Genomic DNA, 22,626 nt, shown 5'->3' on the forward strand with positions numbered 1-22,626 from the left:
TCTCACCCTACAGGAGCGTAGGGGGGAAGGGGATGAGAGGGGGGATGATGGAAGGGAGGGCAGGCTGGTGGGGGAGGGATGTTGGAAGCACCCACTTTTGAAAAGGGATGTGATCAAATTAGAGAATAGAACAAGTGGGAGGTGGGATAGGAGGGAGGGAAATATAGTCAATATTTTATAATATATCTACTATGTTAGTGTTTTGCATTAGCTATACATGTACAACCTATACTGAACTGCTTATCTTCCCAGTAAGGGTGGGTAACAAGGGAGGAAGGGAATGAATCTGGAATTCAAAGTTTTAAAATCAAATGTTTAACGTTATATATATATATATATATATATGTATATACTATTATTAATACTATTTTACATTTAATTGGGAAATAAGATATACAGGCACTGGGGCATAGAGATCCACCATGCCCTACTGGAAAAGTAGAAGGGAATATGGGAGAAGATATGGGAGAGAGCAGATTGGAGGAGGATGTGGGACTGCTATTTTAGGACAGTGGGTAGGGGAAAAATGGGAAGAAAATCTGTAATTCAAAATCTGGCGGAAATGAATGATGTAAATCAGAAGTTAATAAAGCATTTGAAAAACGAAAAACAATTAAAAAAATAAAATAATTTCAGGTATTTGCGACAAAGACAGCAGAACTTGATGCAAAATTCAACATATAAAATTCAGGAGAAATATAAGCTCAACATTAAAGATCAATTATAAGGGACTCAATAAGGTCAAATTGTTTACTTCTTGTATGTAAAAATATTATTAGTACTCTTAAGACTGTGGTCATTATTTAGGTTGAGATATCTTCATGATTTTTTTATATTGATTTGGCCCAACCATAAATAATGGACATCTCTTCAGTGATTAAGATCATACTTTGTCTGTAAAAAGTGTATTTATATAAGTCTTGGGTATATCCAAGCCTGATTTAAAAAGACCTCAGAACTGGCATTCTTACCTTGGAATACGCAAAGGAACTTTTGGAATGCACCTTTCACTTTGATAGGGAAGTTGGTGCCTTTTCTCTCACCTTCATAGCCCCAGTCCAAACTATTTCTTCTATATGTCGATAAGCACCATTAATCAACTTCACTGAAATATAGGTAGGTAATATGAACCAGAAGGGTGGCATCAGATAGTGGGTAAATATCCAGCCTCAGAGTTAGGAAAACCTGAGTTCAAATCCAATCTCTGAAATATACTGGCTGTGTGATTCTGGACAAATCAATTAATCTCTTAGTATCCTTAGGCAACTCTGATAGTTTAAATTGTAGAGCAGTTTCTTCTTTGCATTGGTAGTAGAGGGAGTTTCCACACAAAAAGTTCCCTTCACCAATGAAAGCATAGATTTAAGACATACACACACACACACACACACACACACACACACACACACACACAAACTGATAAGTACTCCTCTGATGCCTCATGGAACATTGAGGTGACTTGGACCCTAGGAGGTTAAACCAGAATGTGAGCTCTAGTAGATCTTAACCACAGTGAAAAACTTTCAATCACTGGCCCAGTGATGGACTATATATACTTTGTCTAAGGACTACACTAGCCAAGTTTGGAGAGGTGCATCAGAACCAAATTTCCTGGCCACAATAAATACCTATGAAACCAATGACCAAGATCTAGAGAGGTTGTAACTGGTATCAGTGGAGGAATGCCCACAGTGATAAAATCATGGATCCTTGAAATATTGAAATAGGACCAAACAAAAGTTTTACAAAAGTCCCAAAAGAAAACTACAGTTTTCTTTACCTGAGATTTTTCCCTTTCCGACACATGGGAATTTTCAGCGTAAGAAAGTAAAAGAGCCAAGTTTATGTTAAGTTGCCCCCTCATTTCACTCCAGACAATTGTAAATGCCCAGCGCCAGGAAAATCCATAGCCAAGACGAGATAAAATGGGGCTCAGTATCAGAAAGACCAGAATTCTGAAAGAGTTAAGAAACATCACTTCTTATAATTATCAGGTCCATTGTATTTCATGAGAATTGCCAGCTCAGGAAGGCAAATTATTCCTAGGAATTGGCTGTTATTGCTGAAAGATAATAAGCCAGGACAATGGTATAGAAGGGATCAGCTCTGAGCAGCAGCTCAGGACCCTGTTCAGGACTGATCAGTTATGATTGGTAGGTTGACTGTGATCTTAAAACTTGATCCTGAAACTCAGGATACCTTTCTTGATCATTTCAGAAGGAACTTCACCTATGAGGTGTTTAGTGATTTGATCCTATTTTTTGTGACTTGCGGGTTCTATGTCCTTTGGCTATACCTGTAGTCACTGGCCTAGAGCAAGTCGTGGAATCCTGGATCATAAGAGGATAGAGATGGATTGGACCTTAGCGATTAACTGGTTCAAACTCTTGTTTTACAAATGAGGAAACAGAACTGGTGGTAGTAACTTTCTCAAGATAATTTTCTTCTGTGTAACCTTGAAAGTGGGGATCCCTCACTGGGATGTTTTATTGGGAAAGAGAGGGAATTAAAGTCATCTGATTTAGAACAAAATGGGTCATTGAGTTGATTAGTAGCCTAGAATGAAAGCTAACTCACAGGCTGTCCAATTCCTAGACTCTCATTCATCAATAAAGACAATGGAATAACAAATACATTTTTTTTAAGCAATCAGGGTTAAGTAACTTGCTCAAGGTTACGCGGCCAGTTATTTCTGGGTGTGGTGCTAAATATCTCAGCCCAGATTCAATCCCAGGTCATCCCGACTCTGGGGCCAGTGCTCTTACTCACTGCACCACCTGGCTGCCCCAACAAATGCATTTTTTGATGTGATCAACATGGGAATGTTTTGCTTGACTATTTCTATGATTTAGGAATTGTTTTTTTCTTTCTCTCTTTTGCCTTTCTTTTGTTTCTCTTTTTTTCTTCCTTTCTCTCTCTCTTTTTCTGTCTGAGGCCAGATTTGAACCTAGGAATAGAAATCTTCCTGACTTCAGACCTGGCACTCTGTTCACTGTGCCAACTAGCTGCCTTTAATAAATGTTTAATTGGTTGATTTATGAATCCATACTTCATGTTTTCATTAGATTGGAATAAATTTCATATTTTACATAATTCTAACTTCTAACACTGTAAATTCAAATGTATGGGAGCACTTCTGGGGATTTCTTATTTATACCAATCAGAACCTTACTGTATAAAAGAGAGATGAAACGTTAGTTAGAACCATCCATACCTGATGACAATCAGTGTGAAGTAGAGGTGAAATGCATAATATATATCTGAGAATGACCCATATAAATAGGCATGTGCAGGGATCAACATTCCAACAAGACTAAATATCATCAAAAAAGCAAAATATCTGATGATTTCCCAGAATCTGTGTTTAGAAGAAAAGCATATATTTAAAAATTAAAAATAATTCCTTTATGTTTAAAATTTTATATACTATTTGAATCAGCATCACTTCTTTCTAGCTCAACTTGAAAGAAATATAAAGACTAATCTATAGGATTGATTAGGACTCAAACATTACAGCAATTGGATTCACCATGGCCTCTGTAGGTGTACAGAAATACTGCCTGCTTTGTGTGGTATTCCTAGTGTGACTCTCATGAAAGCAAGATCTAAAACAGTTGCCACGCAAGAGTCTGATGTATCATGTTGTGCTTCCATATTCCCATTTGATTTTGTGATGTTAAAAGGATTTAAGGCCTCTTCAACCTATAGGGAAGTAAATTACATTATATCCCAATTCCATATTCTGCTTTGGAACTAGCAGCATCTAATGACTATATGCAATTAAGTTTCCATACATTTCTTCTAAAAGGGAGCTCTAGGGCTGAAACTAATTCATGAGAAGAAACGTTTGCTTATGTTCTTGGTCCTATCTTTTCCTTGAATATTTTCTTTTTGACACATTTTGTCACTGAAGCATAGAAGCTGCTTCTTTAAATATAACATACTCAACACAAAAATAAACTCTCTAAAAACATTAAAAAGGAAATATTTGACTTAACAATTGTATTTAAAAAGAATAATGAATCCACATATGGCCTTCTATATCCTTGGGTGCCTCCTTTTGACTGAATCCAGGTTTCACAGAACAAATCCTTTCATTAAGGAGATTTGTTTTGCAAAGTTTGGATTTAGTCAAAGGGCCACACTTGAGGAGCTTCCCCACCCTGGTCAAGTCTGTTCTCCTGAAATTACCTTCTTTTTGGTCAAATTGTGATGGTTCTACAGAGCCACAATGACCTTCATGTTCAGTTCAATGCTTTACTTTGTAAGGGTTGGCAAATTACAGGCCAAATCCTGACAGCCACCTATTTTGTGCCACTACTAATTAAGAATGGTTTTTACATTTTAGGTAACATTTTACTATATTTAAAAATGGCTTCACAAAAATAGGTAGAAGGCCAGATGTGGCCCCCAAATTTAGTTCACTGACCAGTGGCAAACTACTTCTCTTACATGATTCAGAGTTACCAATTAGTGAAATTATATGAAGACATATCAGCTACTCACCTGAAAAGGAATAACTCATCAGCTGGTTTAAAACTTGTAGAATTTAGAAAAAGAGATGACATAGTCAAAGAAATAATTCCAGACATTCCACTCCATTCAGCTATTTGAAAAAGCAAACAAAAGTGTTAATGTATCATTGATTATATATATATATATATAATATATATATATATAGGTATAGGTATGTATTTAGGTATATGTTTATGTATATGTGTGTCTGTATATCTATACATATATATGTATGTATGTATGTATGTATTACCAATGATACAGAGCTGCCTTGACATCAGAGTAGAGTTATAGCTTCCACATTGCAGGGCTTAGGGGCATGGTGCCCCTGCAATCAATCTAGAGAACCCATGTAAAATTTTTTGACTCTCCCTTCATACCAGAGAGAGATCTGAATTTTTTTCTGTTTCTCTTATGGGGTGTTCATAGTACCTTATTTTAAAATTTGAGTTAAGTATTTGGTCATAGGCTCTGTGTCATCTGCAACTTCCTCAAAACTCCCCCCAAATTCCCATTTAATGACTTATGATGACCCATGATATTTTGAAATCATGATGGGGAAATTCACCATTGGAAGGGATAACTGTAATCACATTGGATAATGTGATAGCTTGATGACCTTATGGAGTCACTGACTATGACTAACTATCTATTGAGTACCTTCAACTGTATGTTCTGCAGATAACTTAAACTCAACATGACTCTAAAAGAACTCATTACCTTTTTCCCTAAACATTACCCTTTTCCCAACTTCTCTATTTCTGTCAATCTCATTCACTCTCATTCCTAATCTTAGTGTCACTCTCAGCTTCCTGTGCTCTTTCACTGCCCCTCCCCGTCTAATCTATTGCCAAGTCCCATCAATTGTATATTCACAAAACCTCTCGAATATGCCTCCTTCTCTTCACTAACATTGCCACCACCCTGGTGCAGACCCTCATCACCTCCTGGATAGACTACTATCATAGCCTTCTCTTCTCAAGTCTGTCCCCACACTAATCCATCCAACATTCAGTTACCAAAATGATCTTCCTCAAGTGTAGGTCTGATCAGACCACTGTAAACTATAAGGAGAGAGCACTGTTGAAATGTAAAATGGATAATTTTTATTCTTTTAAATTAAAAATTTCTTGTATAAATAAGCCTATGCAACCAAGAATAGAAGGAATGCAGAAAATTGGGGGAAACTTTCATAGACAATCTCTCAGATAGAATGTGATTGGGTTGGAAGATTGCTGTGGTGCAGGAAATGATATACTGGTTGATTCAGAAAAACATGGAAAGACTGGGACTTGGGAAGGAAGATACTATTCACCTTCAGACAAACAGATGACAAGTAGAAATAAGCATAATACAGTCTTACAAATACTTGTGTGAGTATATATGTGTATATGTGTGTATGCTTACAGATATCTATGTATATAAATACATACATATATACACACATGTATATATGTGTATGTTTGTGTACATGGTTAGTTGTAGTTTTCTTTTGTGGGGGGAAGGAAGAGAAAAATAAATTAAAAGTACACAGGAGAGAAGAAAACCAAAAGGAAGCAAAGAAGAGCTAGCCAGCTTTAAAAACAATGTGTAGTATTACATAGGTTTTCTTGAAATGGAAACTTATTGTTTTATATTGAATCCTATCATGTTCTGCTGTCTACGTGGCAATTTTTTTTTCTGATTTTGTATTTAAGTTTAAAATAAACTTAAAAACAAAGATAAATAAATAAAATGCAAGTATGACAGTGTCCCTCCTCTGCTCAATAAACTGAAGTGGTCACACAGCTAGTAAGTGTGTCAGGTGTCTGAGGCCAGATTTGAACTCAGGTCCTCCTGACTCCAGGGTCAGTGCTCTATTAATTGCATCATTTAGCTGACCCTGGTTCACTTTTTTTTTTTAAAGCAATCGGGGTTAAGTAACTTGCTCAAGGTTACACGGCCAGTTATTTCTGGGTGTGGTGCTGAGTATCTGAGCCCGGATTTGATCCAGGTCATCCCAACACTGGAGCCGGTGCTCTTACTCGCTGAGCCACCTGGCCACCCCTGAGCAATTGGGGTTAAGTAACTTGCTCAAGGTTACACGGCCAGGTGTTTCTGGGTGGGTACTAAGTGTCTGAGCCCGAGATTCAATCTCCAGGTCTTCTCAACACTGGAGCCGGTGCTCTTACTAGCTGTGCTACCTGGCCGCCCCTCCTGGTTCACTTTTACTTTTAGGATCTAATATAAAATCCTCTGTTTGGCTTTTAAAGCCTTCTCCAAACTGGTCCCATACTACCTTTGCTGTCTTCTCACAGCTCCCTTCCCTCCACATTCTCTATAATCCAGCAATGCTGGCCTTTTTTCTGTTACTCATATAAGTAGACTCCATTTCCCCAGTCCATGCTTTTTCCCTAGCTATTACCCATGCCTGGAATGTGCTTCCTCTTCATCTCAGGCTTCTGGCTATCCTGACATCCTTCAAGTCCTAGATAAAATTCTACTTTCCACAGGAAAATTTTCCAGTTTCCCTCCTCAACCCCCCCCCCCATGCAAATGCCTTCCCTCTGAAATTATCTCCCAATTGCCCTGTGTTTATTTTGCACATAACTGTTTGCATGTCCTCTCTTAAAAGAATGTTAGCCGGGGCGGCCAGGTGGTTCAGCGAGTAAGAGCACTGGCCCCAGTGTCGGGATGACCTGGGGATCAAATCCAGGCTCAGATACTCAGCACCATACCCAGAAATAACTGGCCGTGTAACCTTGATCAAGTGACTTAACCCTGGTTGCTTTAAAAAACAAAAAAGAATGTTAGCTCCTTGAGAGCAGGGATCTTGATTTTGCTTTCCTTTGTATCCCTATTGCTGTGTACCCCACAGCATACCATGTGACAAATGGGAAATTCTTAATAAATGCTTATTGACTTATTGTACTTGAATTTCAGATAGTACAGTGACTATGAGGGTATTCGGGAATTCTCCATGTCACCAGGGTTTTCAAATACACGCTACACATCTGTACTACTAGGTAATGTGGGTCCAACCCAATGGAAAGCTCTGGTTCACTTATGATCAACTCTGCTACCAAGCAGAGTTGCTAACAATCCCAGGAAATAGATGCTTTTCATTTGAAGAAATTAAGGAAAACAGAAGGTAAATAATTTGCTGAGGGTAGCACAGTTAGTAATTATCTGAAGCTGGATTTAAACTAAAATTTTCCTGATTTCAGGCCTAGTGGTCGATCCACTACATCGTCCAGCTTCCTTGAGAGATGATCATTACTTCTGAGTAATTCAATTAAAACAAATCTGATTGAACAACTATTAAATGTCTACTATGTGCAGAGCAAGGGGCTAGATGCTGAGAGATTAGCAAAGTTTAGATAAGACAAAGTTTCTTCCCCCATGAAGTCCAGAGTCTAGTAGACTAAAGATTTCATGAAAAAATTCTTTACTTACCTACATAAAAGTTGATGTATACTGCTGAAAAAACAATCATTCCTTTACTGATATCATCACTAAATATATTCTTGAGCCCAAACTGGATAATTTTGTAGTTTACGTATCCAAAAAGAGAACTTCCCAGAATTTTTTTCATAATTTGCGTAAAAATATCAATACCTGCAGAAAATTGGAATAGAGAAATTAAGAAGTTGAATTATCTATTCCCAAATGTGAGTCCCATCCTGAGTCCATCCAAATTTCCTATTTGTAAATTATTTTTGTATTAAAAAAAAGAGGCATTAATAAAACAATTCCTACATAACGTAGTAAATCAGCAATACTGCATCATGACTAGGAAGGTAGGTTTGCTGCATGTTGTTAATGGTACTTTTAAAAATTACCATTGTCTTCACAGCTTAAACATGAATACTTCTATACTCAGGATATGAAAAACTTGAAAAACACAAGTTATTAAGGAGTGGAGTCCGTCAAGAAGAAAAAGGAAAAGCTAGAGTCATAGCTTAAAAAAAAAAAGCCAGGAGTTGGGGGCGGCTAAGTGGCACAGTGAATAGAGTACCAGCCCTGGAGTCAGGAGGACCTGAGTTCAAATCTGGCCTCAGACACTTAACACAAAAACTAGCCATGTGACCTACCTTCCCCCCTCCAACAACAACAAAAAAAGCCAGCAGAGTGTGGCATCTCAAAATTCATAAATTCAGTTCAATTTGAGAGCACCTACTTTGTGAAATTCTTTCTATTAGGCAATGAGTATATAAAAAAATAAAATAAGACATAGTCTCTACTCTTGAGGACCTTACAATGTAGTAGAATTCAAGGAATGAAGACTAGCAAGAAGAAAGAAGGAAAAAAATATTTTAAAATATGTCAAAGAAGATAAATACTGAAAAATGCCATTAGCTTTGGTGATAAGGAAGTTTTGGGGGACTTTTGAGAGAGCATCTTCAGTAAAACAGTAGGTATCAAAAGTGGAATGAAAGGGGTTGAAGACACAGTAGAGACATTAGTTATAGACTAAGTTTAGGGAGGAGAGAGGTAGGCTAGTGGTTAGGTATGTTAGACAGGGCAAGATAGAGTTGTTCATTTTCTTTAAGATTGCGCACAGCTGAGTGTATTTGTAGACAAATAGAAAAGAACCAGTAGAGAGAGAAATTAAAGATGCATGAGACAAAGGGGATAATTATTAAAGGCATGGTGAAGATAGGATATTGGGTCAAAGGCACAAAATGAGAGATTAGTTTTACCTAGGATGGAAACTTCCCCTTTCTCTGAGAAAGGAGAGAATGAGGAGATAATAAGAAGAAATGTTGAGAATTACAGGAGGAACTGGACTATCACATGATTCTCAGTCTTCTCAGTGAAGCAGAAAGCTGCTATAAATGTGGATGATGAAGGTACTTGGCTATTTATGGAAGGAAGGAGGAAAAAATTCGGAATAGTTGTTGCAAAGGATGAGATAAAAAGTCAGTAAGAATAGAGCACACTAACAAACAGCAGTGAGGACCAATTTAATATTATGGAGTATGAAAGCATCTTGATTTTATGATTATAATCAGTGAAATTCAATAGCCTGGGAGCAGTAAAGAAATTGTACAATAAAGGTTTACATAGGTCAGAGACTAGCAGCTCCAAAATGACAGAAAATCTGAGGTGGAGGGAGGAAATGAGTAACAAGTCTTGTGTGGTATTTAGTGAATTGTTAAAATGGTAGACAGTGGGGTCAAGACTGAACAAGAGGCAGATAAAGCTATATTTGGGGAGAAAGATTGTCAAAAGATGAGAGATCATGATAAATGGATGAATAAGTGTAATGTAATGCCAAGCAAAGGCAACTTCCCAAGGTTCAAAATACCAGCATAGGTGCTCTCCATTTTATTCAGTGAAAAATTAAGAACAGAGAAGATCAAAATATGACATCATTCAAAATACAGCATTTACTAAGTGTGATTCAATAATCTCCAAGTACTACCCCCAAGTGTGATTTAATAAAGTACTACCCCACCCCTGGACATTACATTCATTTAATCAATCACAAAGTCCCTCTTCTAAATACTACTCTACCCCTAGGCTGTACCTTCATTTAATCCATCACAAAGCCCCTCTTCTCAAATGGAGATTAGTTTCCAATCATAAGTAAAGTACATTCATTTGTTCAATCACAGAACACAAAAAGGTCAAAAGTTCCCCACCCCTGGATCACAACTGAATCTACCCCAGAGTTACAACAAGTTTAAGCACAGCATTTAATACCCAAATGGAGGTTTTTTCTTCATCTTGACACAAGGCAAGTTCTTTGTTCCTGGGGAGACAAAGCTTAGCAAGACCAGGAGATACATTGCCAGTCTCTTCATTAATTCATCCTCTGTCTGCAGAACAGTCCTAGGACCCCTGAAAACATTAGCAAAACCCTCTCTCAGGATTTCTGTAAACATACAACAAGAAAATCCTTCTTCAGGGCTTCTGAACCAACAGAAAGGTTCCCAGACTCCTGCAACAACAGCACTGTCCTTCACCAGTGGACAGTATTCACTCTCTGTCTGCAGGACAGTTTCAGTAGCTCTGAACCAACAGAAAGGTTCCCAGACCCCTGCAACAACAGCATTGTCCTTCACCAGTGGACAGTATTCACTCTCTGTCTGCAGGACAGTCTCAGTGGCTCTTAAGCAAAAGCCAGGTTCCAGGACTTCTTCAACAACAGGACTGTCTTTCACCAGTGGACAAATGTGGCAAAACAACATCAAAACAGACAGACAAAGTACCAGCAAAACAGCCATGTCGCCTCAGTCCTTGGCAGCTCCAGGGGCAGGTCTCAAAAGTCCAGGGCAATTCAAAGTGGCCCTCAGTAATCCTCTCAGTCTCTCTCTGCCTCCACAAGTGCTGCTTCCAAAAAGTCCTTCTGCCTCTCTCTTGTGTCTCTCCAAATCTACATCACCAGCTCCTCCCAGTTCAGCACTCTCTTTTCACGTCAACAAGTCCATCCCACAGGTGGGATTAACAAGCTCTGGGTTTTAACACAATCAATTTGAAAACCAAGCCAATACAGGGGGATCTTTATATTCCATTACTACCACAATAAGCCTTATTAATAGGACCTTATTACTATCAATAAAGAGGAGGAAGAGGGCAACCAATAGAAATATTTATCAAGCTATATGTCTACTTCCACGTTCCTATAAAATATTTGTAAGAATAATCTTCACATCCATCATGGGAGCAAAGTGGTACAGTGGATAGAGTACTAGGCCTGGAGTCAGTCTTCCTGAGTTCAAATCTGGCCTCAGGCACTTACTAGCTGTGTGACCCTGGACAAGTCACTTAAGCTTGTCTCAGTTTCCTCATCTGTAAAATGAACTGGAGAAGGAAATGGCAAACCAGTCCAATATTTTTGCCAAGAAAACCCCAAACGGCATCATGAAGAGTTAGACACAACTGAAAATGCCTGAACAACAACATAGCCATCGGGGATCCCTGATGAAAGTATAAGATGGAGGCAGATAAGCTTTCATAAATGACATTCTATACTAGACCATATCCTTACCATTACATCACTGACTGAGATCCTACTATGCTTATCATTTCATTCAAAAAGAGCAAAATTATTTTTATTATTAATATTTTTAGTTCAAAGCAAAGATGATGGAGTAGAGGAAGCATTCAGCAGAGCTTTACCAAAATTCCTCTCCAAACAACTTTAAAATGAAGCCTCAATATGGATTCTAGAGTTGCAGAACCAACACAAGTTCAGGTAAGGCATTTTTCCAGCCCATGATGACTTAGGAAGCAAATGAGGTCTATGACACCTTGGGGGTGGGGGGGGCAGCCAGAAGGTCACATGGGAGCAGAATTAGCATTGGGTTGCCTCTGACAGTGGCAGCAGCAGCTTTAGGAACTCTGAGCCCAAAGATGGTAAGGCAGTCAGACATTTGAGCAGAAAAAGATTAGAGGGAACTCTGAGCTGTCATAGGGTGCAGGATGATGTTTCCCACACATAGTTATGGATCACATTTCCAGGGCAGAGAGAAATACATGTGTTTGGTCACAAGGGAGCAAGGGCCATAGTACCAGTTTCAGGGCCCTAAAAAGGTAGGGGGGATACTTCCAGGGTAAAGACCAGAGTTCAGAGCAGCAAAACAGTGACTTATTCCTGCATCATACCACCTTGGAAGCACTGCAGACCCCTAGAACTAGCTCTGAAAAAGCAGAACTAAAAAGCCTAGAACTCCCCTAGGTTAACAGGACTCAACCTTAACAAAAAGTTCAAAGTCAATAAGTAAGCTGGAAAAATAAGCAAACAACAATAATAAAAAAAACTGACCATAAAAAACTAAGGTGGTGCTGGCAGAGAAGACCAGGACAGAAACTCAGGGAAAAAAAAAAAAAACTCTGATGCAAAAATAGCTACAATCAAAACTTCAAAGAAAAATGCTAACAGGACACAAGCTCAACATGCATACCTGGAAGATTCAAAGAAAGAGGCAAGAGTGATAGAAGAAAAATTGAGAAAAGAAATGAAAGTAATGCAAGAAAATTGTGAAAACAGAATTAATAGCTTGGTAAAAGAGGTAAAAAAAAATTATTGAAGAAAATAGCACTTAAAAAATAAAACTGGCCTAACAGTAAAAGGGGCACAAAAATTCACTGAAGAAAACTCTTTCAAAAGCAGAGTAGGGGGGCGGCCAGGTGGCTCAGCGAGTAAGAGCACCGGCCCCAGTGTCAGGATGACCTGGGGGATCGAATCCAGGCTCAGATACTTAGCACACACCCAGAAATAACTGGCCATGTAAACTTGAGCAAGTTACTTAACCCCAATTGCTTAAAAAAATCAGAGTAGGCCAAATGGAAAAGGAGGCACAAAAATTCATGGAAGAATTTCTTAAAATGCAGAATTGGTCAAATGGAAAAAGAGGTACCAAAGCTCATCGAAAAAAATTTCATTAAAAACTAGAATTGGGCAAGTGAAAGCTAATGACTCTGTGAGACATCATAAAGTCAAAACAATGAAAAAAAATGGAAAAAGTGTGAAATTTCTCATGAGAAATGCAACTGACCTGGATAATAGATCGAGGAGAGATAGTAGACTACCTGAAAACCATGATTAAAAAAAAAGATTCTGGACATCATATTTCAAGAAATTGTCAAGGAAAATTGTCTCATTATCTTAGATCCAGAGGGTAAAAAAAAAATTGAAAAAATCCTCTGATCACCTCCCAAAAGAGATTCCAAAATGAAAACTCCCAGGAATGGTATAGTCAAGTTCCAGTAAGCCCCTGCTGAGATGACCTGGAGTTGATGACCTGTAGAAGGTCTCATGACCTGTCAAAAGCCTGTTGATGAAGTGGCTATAATTGATAAACATTTCCTTTAGTCAACCATAAGATTTCCCCCTTTTGGAATTAACCAATCAATGCATTGTACCTCCTCATTCTATTTTTAGTGATCTCTCAAATTGCATAAATATTCCCTCAAAACTCAACAGAGGGGCGGCGGCTAGGTGGTGCAGTGAATAGAGCACTGGCCCTGGAGTCAAGAGGACCTAAGTTCAAAAATCCAGCCTCCGATGCTTAACACAAAACTAGCCGTGTGGCCTTGGGTAAGTCACTTAACCCCACTTGCCTTACCTTCCCCCCTCCAAAAAAAGCAAATTAAAAAAAACTAAACAGAGGGGTCTGTGACTATAGAGGAGAGTCTTAGATCCAATTTTTTTTTAAGATCCAATTTCTTTAGGACCATCAGTTTCCCTAATAAGTTGAAACTGCTCAGAGTGCTTCAACATCCTTGTTTTAGATTGGAATTTTGGAGTTGCTGGGAATTTTCAAGAGATATTGCAAAAGTGAAATCAATAGGTCTTGGAAACAAATTGAATGTTGTTGGGGCAGGGGGAAGAGAAGAGGCAATATGGAATTAAAGATGACATCTAAGTTGCAAGCCTAAGAGTAGCAGGAAAGAAAGGAGAAAATAACAGGTTCTTACTTAATATAGAAAATTTCTTATTGTAACTGTTAGCAACTAGTAAAGTGATCCTGAAGGTACTATCTGCTACAGCAGCCATCAACATGCATTCTCCTTTAATTAAGTTTGTGAGGCCCTTTGAAAGACCTGTGAAGAAAAGAAATTGATTTTTAAAGTGGTATTAAGTGAAGAGACGCATATTTATCAGTAAACTTCAGTCTGATATACAGCACATTTATCTTTGTCTGCTCCATAGCCCCACTGAACCACCTCAACAAAAAGTCATTTCAAAAGAACTTGGTCAGTCACGAGAAAATTAAATGAAATCTAACAAATGTGCTAGCGCTGATTCTGTATTCTTGACTAATTCAATTGATTTTTTAGTTGCTTATGGTTTTCATATAAATTACAACCTTAAAATGATCATATCTTGAAATTATATCATATTTAAAAGCAAAGAAATGTTTGCATGGAGCAATATAGCAACATAGTAGCAATTGGAATAGAACCCTAGAATCAAACTCTCCGTCCTGACTGACACAGTACAATGTTTCCATTACATTTTTGCATAAGACTAGAAGTCCAAAGACCTGGGTTTGAATCCTGAGCCTGCCACTGAATAAATGCATAATTCTGTGCTAATCCCTTAATTGTTTTGATTTTTAATTTTCAATTTCCCGATTCTTAGTTTTCCCTTAGTTTCCTTATTTCCATGGGAATAAATAACCTTGCCTTGCCTGCTTTACAGAATTGTAGTGAGACTCATTTAATATAGAGTGCTTTGTAAGCCATGATGAACTATACAAAAATGCAACAATTGTTATTACTAAATGGTTGTCTAAAAGGATGTGCTAAGCAGAAGGCTTTTGAAAATTGATCTCTTTAGCCAAAGGACCTTTTTAGAATAATCTAAGCTTTCAGCTCCACCTCAAAACTGGTCCAAAGAACTTACAAACCATCCCAGTGATCCTGATGCCTCCCCTTCCCACTCCTAAACTCAGAATATCAATAGTCAAATATAACCGAGGAGAATTTAGATGAGTAAGGAAAGAGAAAAATGTGACCTACCAAGATCCCTTATGGCACCTGTAGTCAGCATGGGATCTGTACAGACAAGGATGATTGCAAATAATACTCGGGAAGTGCTTTCCAAAACTAACTTATTCATTGACGTCAAGTACCAGTCAACTAAGGCATAAGTCAGGAAAAAGCCAGGGATTGTAAGAATGAATATCTGTGGAGACATTTCATAAGACAAAGGAATCAGATCATCTGTATTGCCTTATTTTTCACCCTTATAAATGTAGATACATGGGAAAGAGATTCACAATGGAGCATAGAGAACTAGTCTCTGAGTCAAAGAAAACCTGGCTTGGAATCCTGCCTCTGACACACACTGACTGTGTGATCCTAGATAAGTCACTTAACCTTGCAGTACCTTCAGGTAACTCTAAGTTTCCAAGTTACAGAGTAGGGGCCTATTAGAATTGGTGGAGGGAGTTCCCTCATTGAGAATTCTCTATATCTACAAAATCAAAGTTTCATATCCTCTGTCCTCCCCGCAAAGTGTGTGTGTGTATGTGAATGCACACATATATATGAATTATGTGTGTCATGTATCTACGTGTGCATATATATGAATTGTGTGTGTGTTATTCAGAAAAAGTCAGACAATGCCCTTCAAAGGAGGCTTCATTTATCCTCTAGAGCTTAGTAACTGAAACCCTTTGATGGTGGTGGTATTCAGTCATTTTCATTCGTGTCCAACTCTCCATGACCCCATTTGGGGTTTTCTTGGAAAATATATTGGAGTGGTTTGAGGTTTCCTTCCCCAGATCATTTTACAGATAAGGAAACTGAGGCAAACAGGGCTAAGTGACTTGCCCAGGGTCACTCAGGTAATAAGTGTCTCAGCAAAGAACTTCAATGAATCAGATTCTAAGGACCTAAGCAATGTCACGCATAATAAGATAATTACAAAGAGGAGAAGCAATTATATTTAAGTGATAAAGTAAAGGAATTTATTGTTTTCCTAGAATAAGCATTAAATACATAAACATGACACTTAATATTTGCAAATATATAAAGACATCATGTTGAGAGAGAGAAGGGAGAGAAGAGACAGAAAGCAGAAGGGCAAAGAAAGTAGTAATAGATGATATTTTTATAGATTTTATATATGTATATTCAAGATGGGAAAGGAAAGCAAGAGATGAAACCCAAGTAGTGTCCTTTGAAGCCTCTAACCTTCACAATTATTTCCAGAGGCTGCCTTTTTCTCTACTCATGGCAGCTATTTGCAGATGTAGTATTTAGATAGATTTTTGGATAAACAAGACTTTTTTTAAAAGAAAAAATCACTTAGAACAATGAAACAGACAATAGTGCCAGTAGGAACCCAGTAATAACTAGAAAGCACTTTTGTGGCTTTCCTGATGGATATTGACTCTTCTACAATTTAATCAAATAAATCTTGAAATGTGTTTTAAGGAAAAATCAGGGCTGTTTGTGAGTCAATGATGAAGCAACTAAAAATAGCTCTGAAAAGAATGAAGATGCTGGGCCAAAGATGAAAGGAAGCTTAGTGGCAGGCTGGTGATGAAAAGGAAAATCTGATGCTGTGAAGATCAATATTGAATAGCAACCTGGGATGTCAGATCTATGAACCAAGGTAAGCTGGATGTGGTCAAAGAGGAAATGGAAAGATCAGATATTGACATCTTGGGTGTCAGTGGACTTAAATGGATGTGAATGAATGAATTTAATTTAATGAATGGTCATTACATATACTACTGTGGGCAAAAATTCCTTCACAGAAATGGAACAGCCCTCATGATCAATTAAAGGGTGAGAAAAGCAGTTTTATTTTCAAAGATTTAATTTCATGACATAATTAAATTAATGACAGAATGATATCTGTTCAAATTCAAGGCAAACCATTCAGTAAAACAGTAATACAACAGTAATACAAGTCTATGCTCCAACCATTGATGCCAGAGGCCAAAGCTGCTCTATCAATAACACCAAAAAGAGGTGTCATATCCATCAAAGGGAACTGAAATGCTAACATAAGAAATTAAAAGATAATTGGAATAACAGGTAGGTTTGGCCTTAGAGTACAACATACTAAGAAGCAGAGATATCACCTTGCCCACAAAGGTTCACACAGTCAAAGCTATGGTTTTTCCAGTAATAAGGTAAGACTGTGTGAATTGGAGGAATTGAGGAGAGCTAGATAATTGAGGAAAGCTGAGCACTGCAGAATCAATGTTTTTGAAGTGCAATGCCAGAGAAGACTTTTGGGAGTCCCTTGGACAGAAAGGAGGTCAAATCAGTCAATATTTAAAGAAATTGGACTGCCCAGGGTCAGACAGCCAGAATGTGTCAAAGTCAGGACTTGAACTCAGGTCTTCCTAATTCAAAACTGTTATTCTAAACACTGTTTCCTATAGCTATTGTTTTAAAGGTTTGAGAACTCATGGACTTTCTAAGACTTGTAGTTCAAATGGACAAGTGTTCTCTTATATCCCTTGGAAGAGAGTTGGATTATTGAGATTTTTGAGCTAAAAGATGGACCTAAGTCACACCTAGGAATTTTGAAAAAAGATGCACAGAAACTGTAAAGAGAGAAGAGAGACACTGTATGGCGTGATCAACTGCAACAGCAGAAAAAAAAAAAGGCAGCATCTTCAGCCCTGTAGCAGCAAGCACCCCAAGCGTCCTCAGGGTTTGCAGCTACCACAGGTTCTTGGATCTGCTTTGTTAAAGGAAAGCAACTCAAAATGGGTTAACAAGCTTACTTTAATCAGTCAGACATATATCATTTACCTTGTTCAGGAGAAAAGGTCAGCACCCTGAACCTCAAAGTATACAGGCATAATTATCAAGACAGAAACATCAAGTAGACAGATTTCCAAACTGTCCAACCATTACATCCATACCCAGTCAACATCTGGGTTTCTACATTCTGGGTTTTTCAAAGCCGGGGGACTCTCAACAACGGCTTCCCAGAATTCAGATCAAATCACAGAACACTTCTCAAAGTGAGTCCCAAAACAAAGCTACACATCAGGGCTTATATAGCCTTCTCCTGGCTCAGAGAATGTAACAACCTTATTGACCCACTGGCCAATCAAGAAGTATCTACTGAAAAACAAGCCTCCCACCCCAGGCTTCAGGTGCACTTTAGCCTAGGGGCAGGGAAGATCTTTAAAATTTACATTCGCATTACAAGCCCCCATCTGGGACTTAATGAATTGAGCTGCAGAGAGTAGCAGCTTCAGCAGTAGAATGGTGATGATTACTCACCTAGAGAAAGAAGGAGATAGCTGAGCTGTGGTAGAGTAGAGATTGTGATCTCTATATGAAATCTCTATCGTTGTCATGGGACAAAAAACTCTGACTGAAGCTATTTGTTGTAACCATCATTTCTAGGACTGAAGAAGTTCTGAAAGATGTAATTTTTCCTCACTCCCCCTCCCTATGTTTATCTACCAATAGACACTGTTTTCTTCTTCTTTTTAATCTGAGTTGTGCCCTTTATCCAGATCAAGCTTCATATGAGGATTGTTCCTGAAGGCTTCTGTTGCTCACATGTATACTTGGCAATGTTGGGAAAAAGGGAAAGGAGGAAGACAGCAGGGGTTGGTTAGAAATACACCAAAATTTCAGTTCTAGTAGAGAGCAAATCCTTTGTTCAAATATTGGGAATTTTTATTACTGGGGGCTCTGAGCTATTATGACTTTATTAATAACATTTAGTCTGATATGAGCACCACAAAATACCAGAGAAAGAGATTACATAAACTTGAGCACTCAAGGCTAAAAGGTAAGCTAATTTTTGTAAGAGTGGAGTTGCTTGATGCTTCACCATCTGACATAAGAGAAAAGGGGGACAAAAAAGGGAAAGGTGGTGAGTAAAGGGGTCACACCTGAATTAAATTTGTGGTAAGTGATAGGCAAGGCCTTAGGGAATTTAGACCCACCCTTTCCCAGAAGACCTTTAGCTGCTGACCCACTGTACTCTCCATATTGACACCTGTTAACTAGCCTATGTTAATATATTAGTTAACTTTTAGGACTTAGCCGTTAACTTTCATATTTCTGTGGCTGTTTAGATGACTCTACTACTTATTCAGATCCTGAGGAGATAAGACCACCAACTAGTAGATGAGTATAACAAAAACAAAGCAAAAAGTAATTTTCACAAAAAAACGTTATGTTCACCATAAAAAAAAAAAAGTTTTCTTTTACTTAGAAACTTACATGTTTCTGTTGTATAGATAAACGCTAAAGGTTTCAGTTTATCCAACATATTTGAGTTAGTGGCTTTATGTAAGTACAGACTAATTTAGCTTTTCCCTAACTTTGTAGACACATAAGCGATTGAAAATGGAATCTAAGGATTGCAGAAAAATGAGATTACTAATAATAGCTAGCATTCCTATAACACTTAAAGGTCTACAAAGTGTTTTTTTCTGTTATCTCATTTGATCCTCACAACAACCCTGGGAAGTAGATGCTATTTTTTATCCTCATTTTACAGATGAGGAACCTGAAACTGGAAGAGGGTAAGTGACTTGTCACACAATCACAGTCACGAAGCTAGTATGTGTTAGAGGCAGGATGCAAAATCAAGTCTTAACTCTAAGTATAGCACACTATAACTAAGACTGAGGCTCGGCTAAAAAATTAAATCTCCAAATTTATTTTTGTCTGAATTAATGGAAAACACTTCCTTCTCACCTATGCCCGCTCTTAGAATCCATGACTTCCTTTAAAGGTGAGCTCAAATGTTACCTCTTTTCTTTTTCATCTTTTTATTTCTTTTGTATTTTTTTAGATTTAAAATTCTGTTTTTTCCCAATCACAGGTAAAAACAACTTTAACATTCTTTTTTCAAATTTTGAGTTCCAAATTCTCTTCCTTCCCCCTGTCTCCCCCCACCCCACATTGAAAAGGTGAGTAATTTGACATAGGGAATAACTGTGTCAAATACTCACTCTTACAAGGAATTTTTATTGACACTGGCTCCTCCTCTCACTCCAAGCAGCTAGACCACCCTCATTTTTTGTTTTGCTTTTTGCTGTGTTCATATTTTGTATTGATTAATGTTGATTTCCCTCAATGGAATGTAAACACTATAAAGGCAGGAAGAGTTGAATTGTCTTAGTATCCTCAGGGCTGAGCACAGTGGCTACTATATACTTATCACATAATGGAATGATTAAATCAAAAGCAAAGATTAACAATTGAATTATTTCTTTAACATTATTTTTCACTCTCCCAGACATAGCTTTTCCCTTATTTTGAACGGAAAGAAAAAAGAAATTATTTTTCCCTAAGAATCTTAGCTGGATTGGAAACTAACTTCTGTAACCATACATTGTATATTCTCTGTTCACTTCCTAACATTAAGCTAAATTATATTATAGGGGAGAAAATAACATTGCTTACCTGCCCAAATAGTTTTTGAAACATATAAAAATCTGTTTTAAGTGCAACTGAAAATATAATTACTGGAGTAAATAAATTAATAAATATGTCAGGATCCATCCATTGTATTGACTCTGTAAATTTTTGCACCTAGGAACAGGAAGGGAAGTATAGTATTTCTTCATCACAAACAAATACCAGTTTCACATATTATAGCTATTAATGATAACATCTATATAAAATACAGATTGTCTAGCAAATATGCAGAGTTCATTTAGTTTACCAATGTACACTTTAACAACTGAGCCAATTTTAAGGTTTAATCTGTTGTTGAAAACCTCATAGGCATATCAAATTATTTTAGCCAATTCAATGGGACCAGTGCCCTTCTCTCTACTCACCTGGTCAACACCCTAACATCAGTCACTTGTCATTTTTTCAGTCGGACTATAGCAATGGCCTGCTAGTTGGTCTCCTTTCCCCAAGTCTCCCCCATCTCTGATCCTGTGCTCCACACAGAGGCCAAATTTGTATTCCTAAAGCATGGGAATGACCATTCTCTTCCTCAAGAAATTCCAGTGGCTCCTTATTATTCCCAAGATAAAGTATAAATACCTCTGCTCTGTCTCTTGAACTCCCTCATCATCTGGCTTTATCTTACCTTTCCAGGTGCCCTGAATATCATTCCCTTTCATGGGTCCTACATTTCAGACGAGGTGACCAACTTGCTGTTCCCAGTTCCCAGCATTCCATGGCATCTCCATACCGTTACATAGGCTCTCCTCAGTGCCTAGAATACACTGTCTCCTTTCCTCTAACTCAGAATTCCTAGCTTCTTTCAAGGTTCAGGTCAAGGGCTACTTTTTCCACAAGACCCACCCAAATGCCTCCTTCCTTTCCCTCTCACCCTCCCCTCCACAATGCTTCCTATTTTACTTCCTATATTATTACTTCCTATATGTTTTCTATTTATATCTTTAGACACCTTTGTGTCCTCATCAATACCTTACCAAATAGAATGTTAACACCTTCAAGATAGGGACTATTTTATTTTGTTTGTTTATTTATTTATCTATTCATTCATTCAGGATTTGTTTCCTCAGAACTGCCTATAGTATTCTGGCAGGAATAGCACTGAATAAATACTTGCCAGATGTTATGAATGTTATTATGAGAGGCAACCTATTGTCAGAGAAGATCTGGTGCAAAACTAATTGGGCATTGCCTCTCTGACTCTGATGGGTTAGACCTCCCAAACTAGGAAAAAATGATTTTAGCTAACTTGCAGCAAAGGACCTTTTCCTTACCTCTCAAACTGGTTTCTACCCTAAACAAGAAACACAAAAACTCCCTAAATGAAAGAAACTAGATGTTATAGTGGATAGAGCATTGGACTTGGAAGCAAGAAGACCTGAGTTCAAATCCTGCCTCAGATACTTAACTCTGGGTGAATTACAACCTCAGCCTTAGTTTTCCATCTGTAAAAGAGGAATTGTTGGGTCATTTTAGTCATATTTGACTCTCTGACCCTATTTGGAATTTTTTTGGTAAAGATATAGGAGTGGTTTTCCATTTCCTTTTCCAGCTCACTTTGAAAGAAGATGAGGAGACAAGGAGCTGAGGCAAGCAGGGTTAAATGACATGTGCAGGGTGACACGGCTAATAAGTGTCTGAGGTCAAATTTGAACTCAGGTCCTTTTCTGACTTGAGGGCTAGTGTTCTATATGCTGAGCCACCTAGCTGACCCCAAAAGGGGGATAATAACAACCTTTACCTCATGGAATTACGCTGAAGAGGAAATGAGTTAGCATAAGTAAACCTTATTATAAAACCTTACAGTACCATATGAATACTTTTTTAATATCCCCTATCATTATAGTGCTATTATCATAATAATCAAAGTTCTGTTGGCTATTGGTGCCTCCCAAGTATTGACCTGGTCTCCACTTGGGTTTCTGGCCAGACCGTTTGACAGATTTCCTTGCATTAGATTCTCATCTCTGGTATTCTGGGCCTATGACCTATAATTCCCAAAATGATCCTTCAAATAGACCCAAAGGACCAAATGACCACTAAGATACTTTCTAGCTATCCAATTTTATGGTCTTATGATGCCAACTCAACAATGTATGACTCCTGTTTCCTGCTCTCATGTCTGGTATTTTTCTATCTCAATTCTCTTGGTTGTAGCTCCAACCATGGGAAGTGGAGACAGCCACTCAAGCCAAGATTTCTGGCTTTGGTACTAAATTGAAACATGAGATTGTAGAATAATGGAGTCAGAGCTGG

At 37.9% G+C, this 22,626-nt stretch overlaps 1 protein-coding gene across 1 annotated transcript in view; it reads right to left on the reverse strand.

The window, feature by feature from the left end:
* SLC9C1 (solute carrier family 9 member C1) overlaps nucleotides 1-22,626 on the reverse strand; it is a 74,544-nt gene that overhangs the window by 46,484 nt on the left and 5,434 nt on the right. Inside the window, exons 3-9 of the mRNA XM_069069833.1 lie at nucleotides 20,359-20,487; nucleotides 14,971-15,136; nucleotides 13,924-14,049; nucleotides 7,951-8,112; nucleotides 4,507-4,606; nucleotides 3,215-3,358; nucleotides 1,781-1,955 (exon numbers count right to left, since the gene is read on the reverse strand). Of these exons, the coding sequence (XP_068925934.1) occupies nucleotides 1,781-1,955; nucleotides 3,215-3,358; nucleotides 4,507-4,606; nucleotides 7,951-8,112; nucleotides 13,924-14,049; nucleotides 14,971-15,136; nucleotides 20,359-20,487 (1,002 nt within the window). The remainder of the gene's footprint in view (nucleotides 1-1,780; nucleotides 1,956-3,214; nucleotides 3,359-4,506; nucleotides 4,607-7,950; nucleotides 8,113-13,923; nucleotides 14,050-14,970; nucleotides 15,137-20,358; nucleotides 20,488-22,626) is intronic.

Source organism: Petaurus breviceps, unplaced genomic scaffold (assembly GCF_028583685.1).
Source record: "Petaurus breviceps papuanus isolate PSGF00001 unplaced genomic scaffold, PetGlider_PUasm1.0 90792, whole genome shotgun sequence".
Taxonomy (NCBI): Eukaryota; Metazoa; Chordata; class Mammalia; order Diprotodontia; family Petauridae; genus Petaurus; species Petaurus breviceps.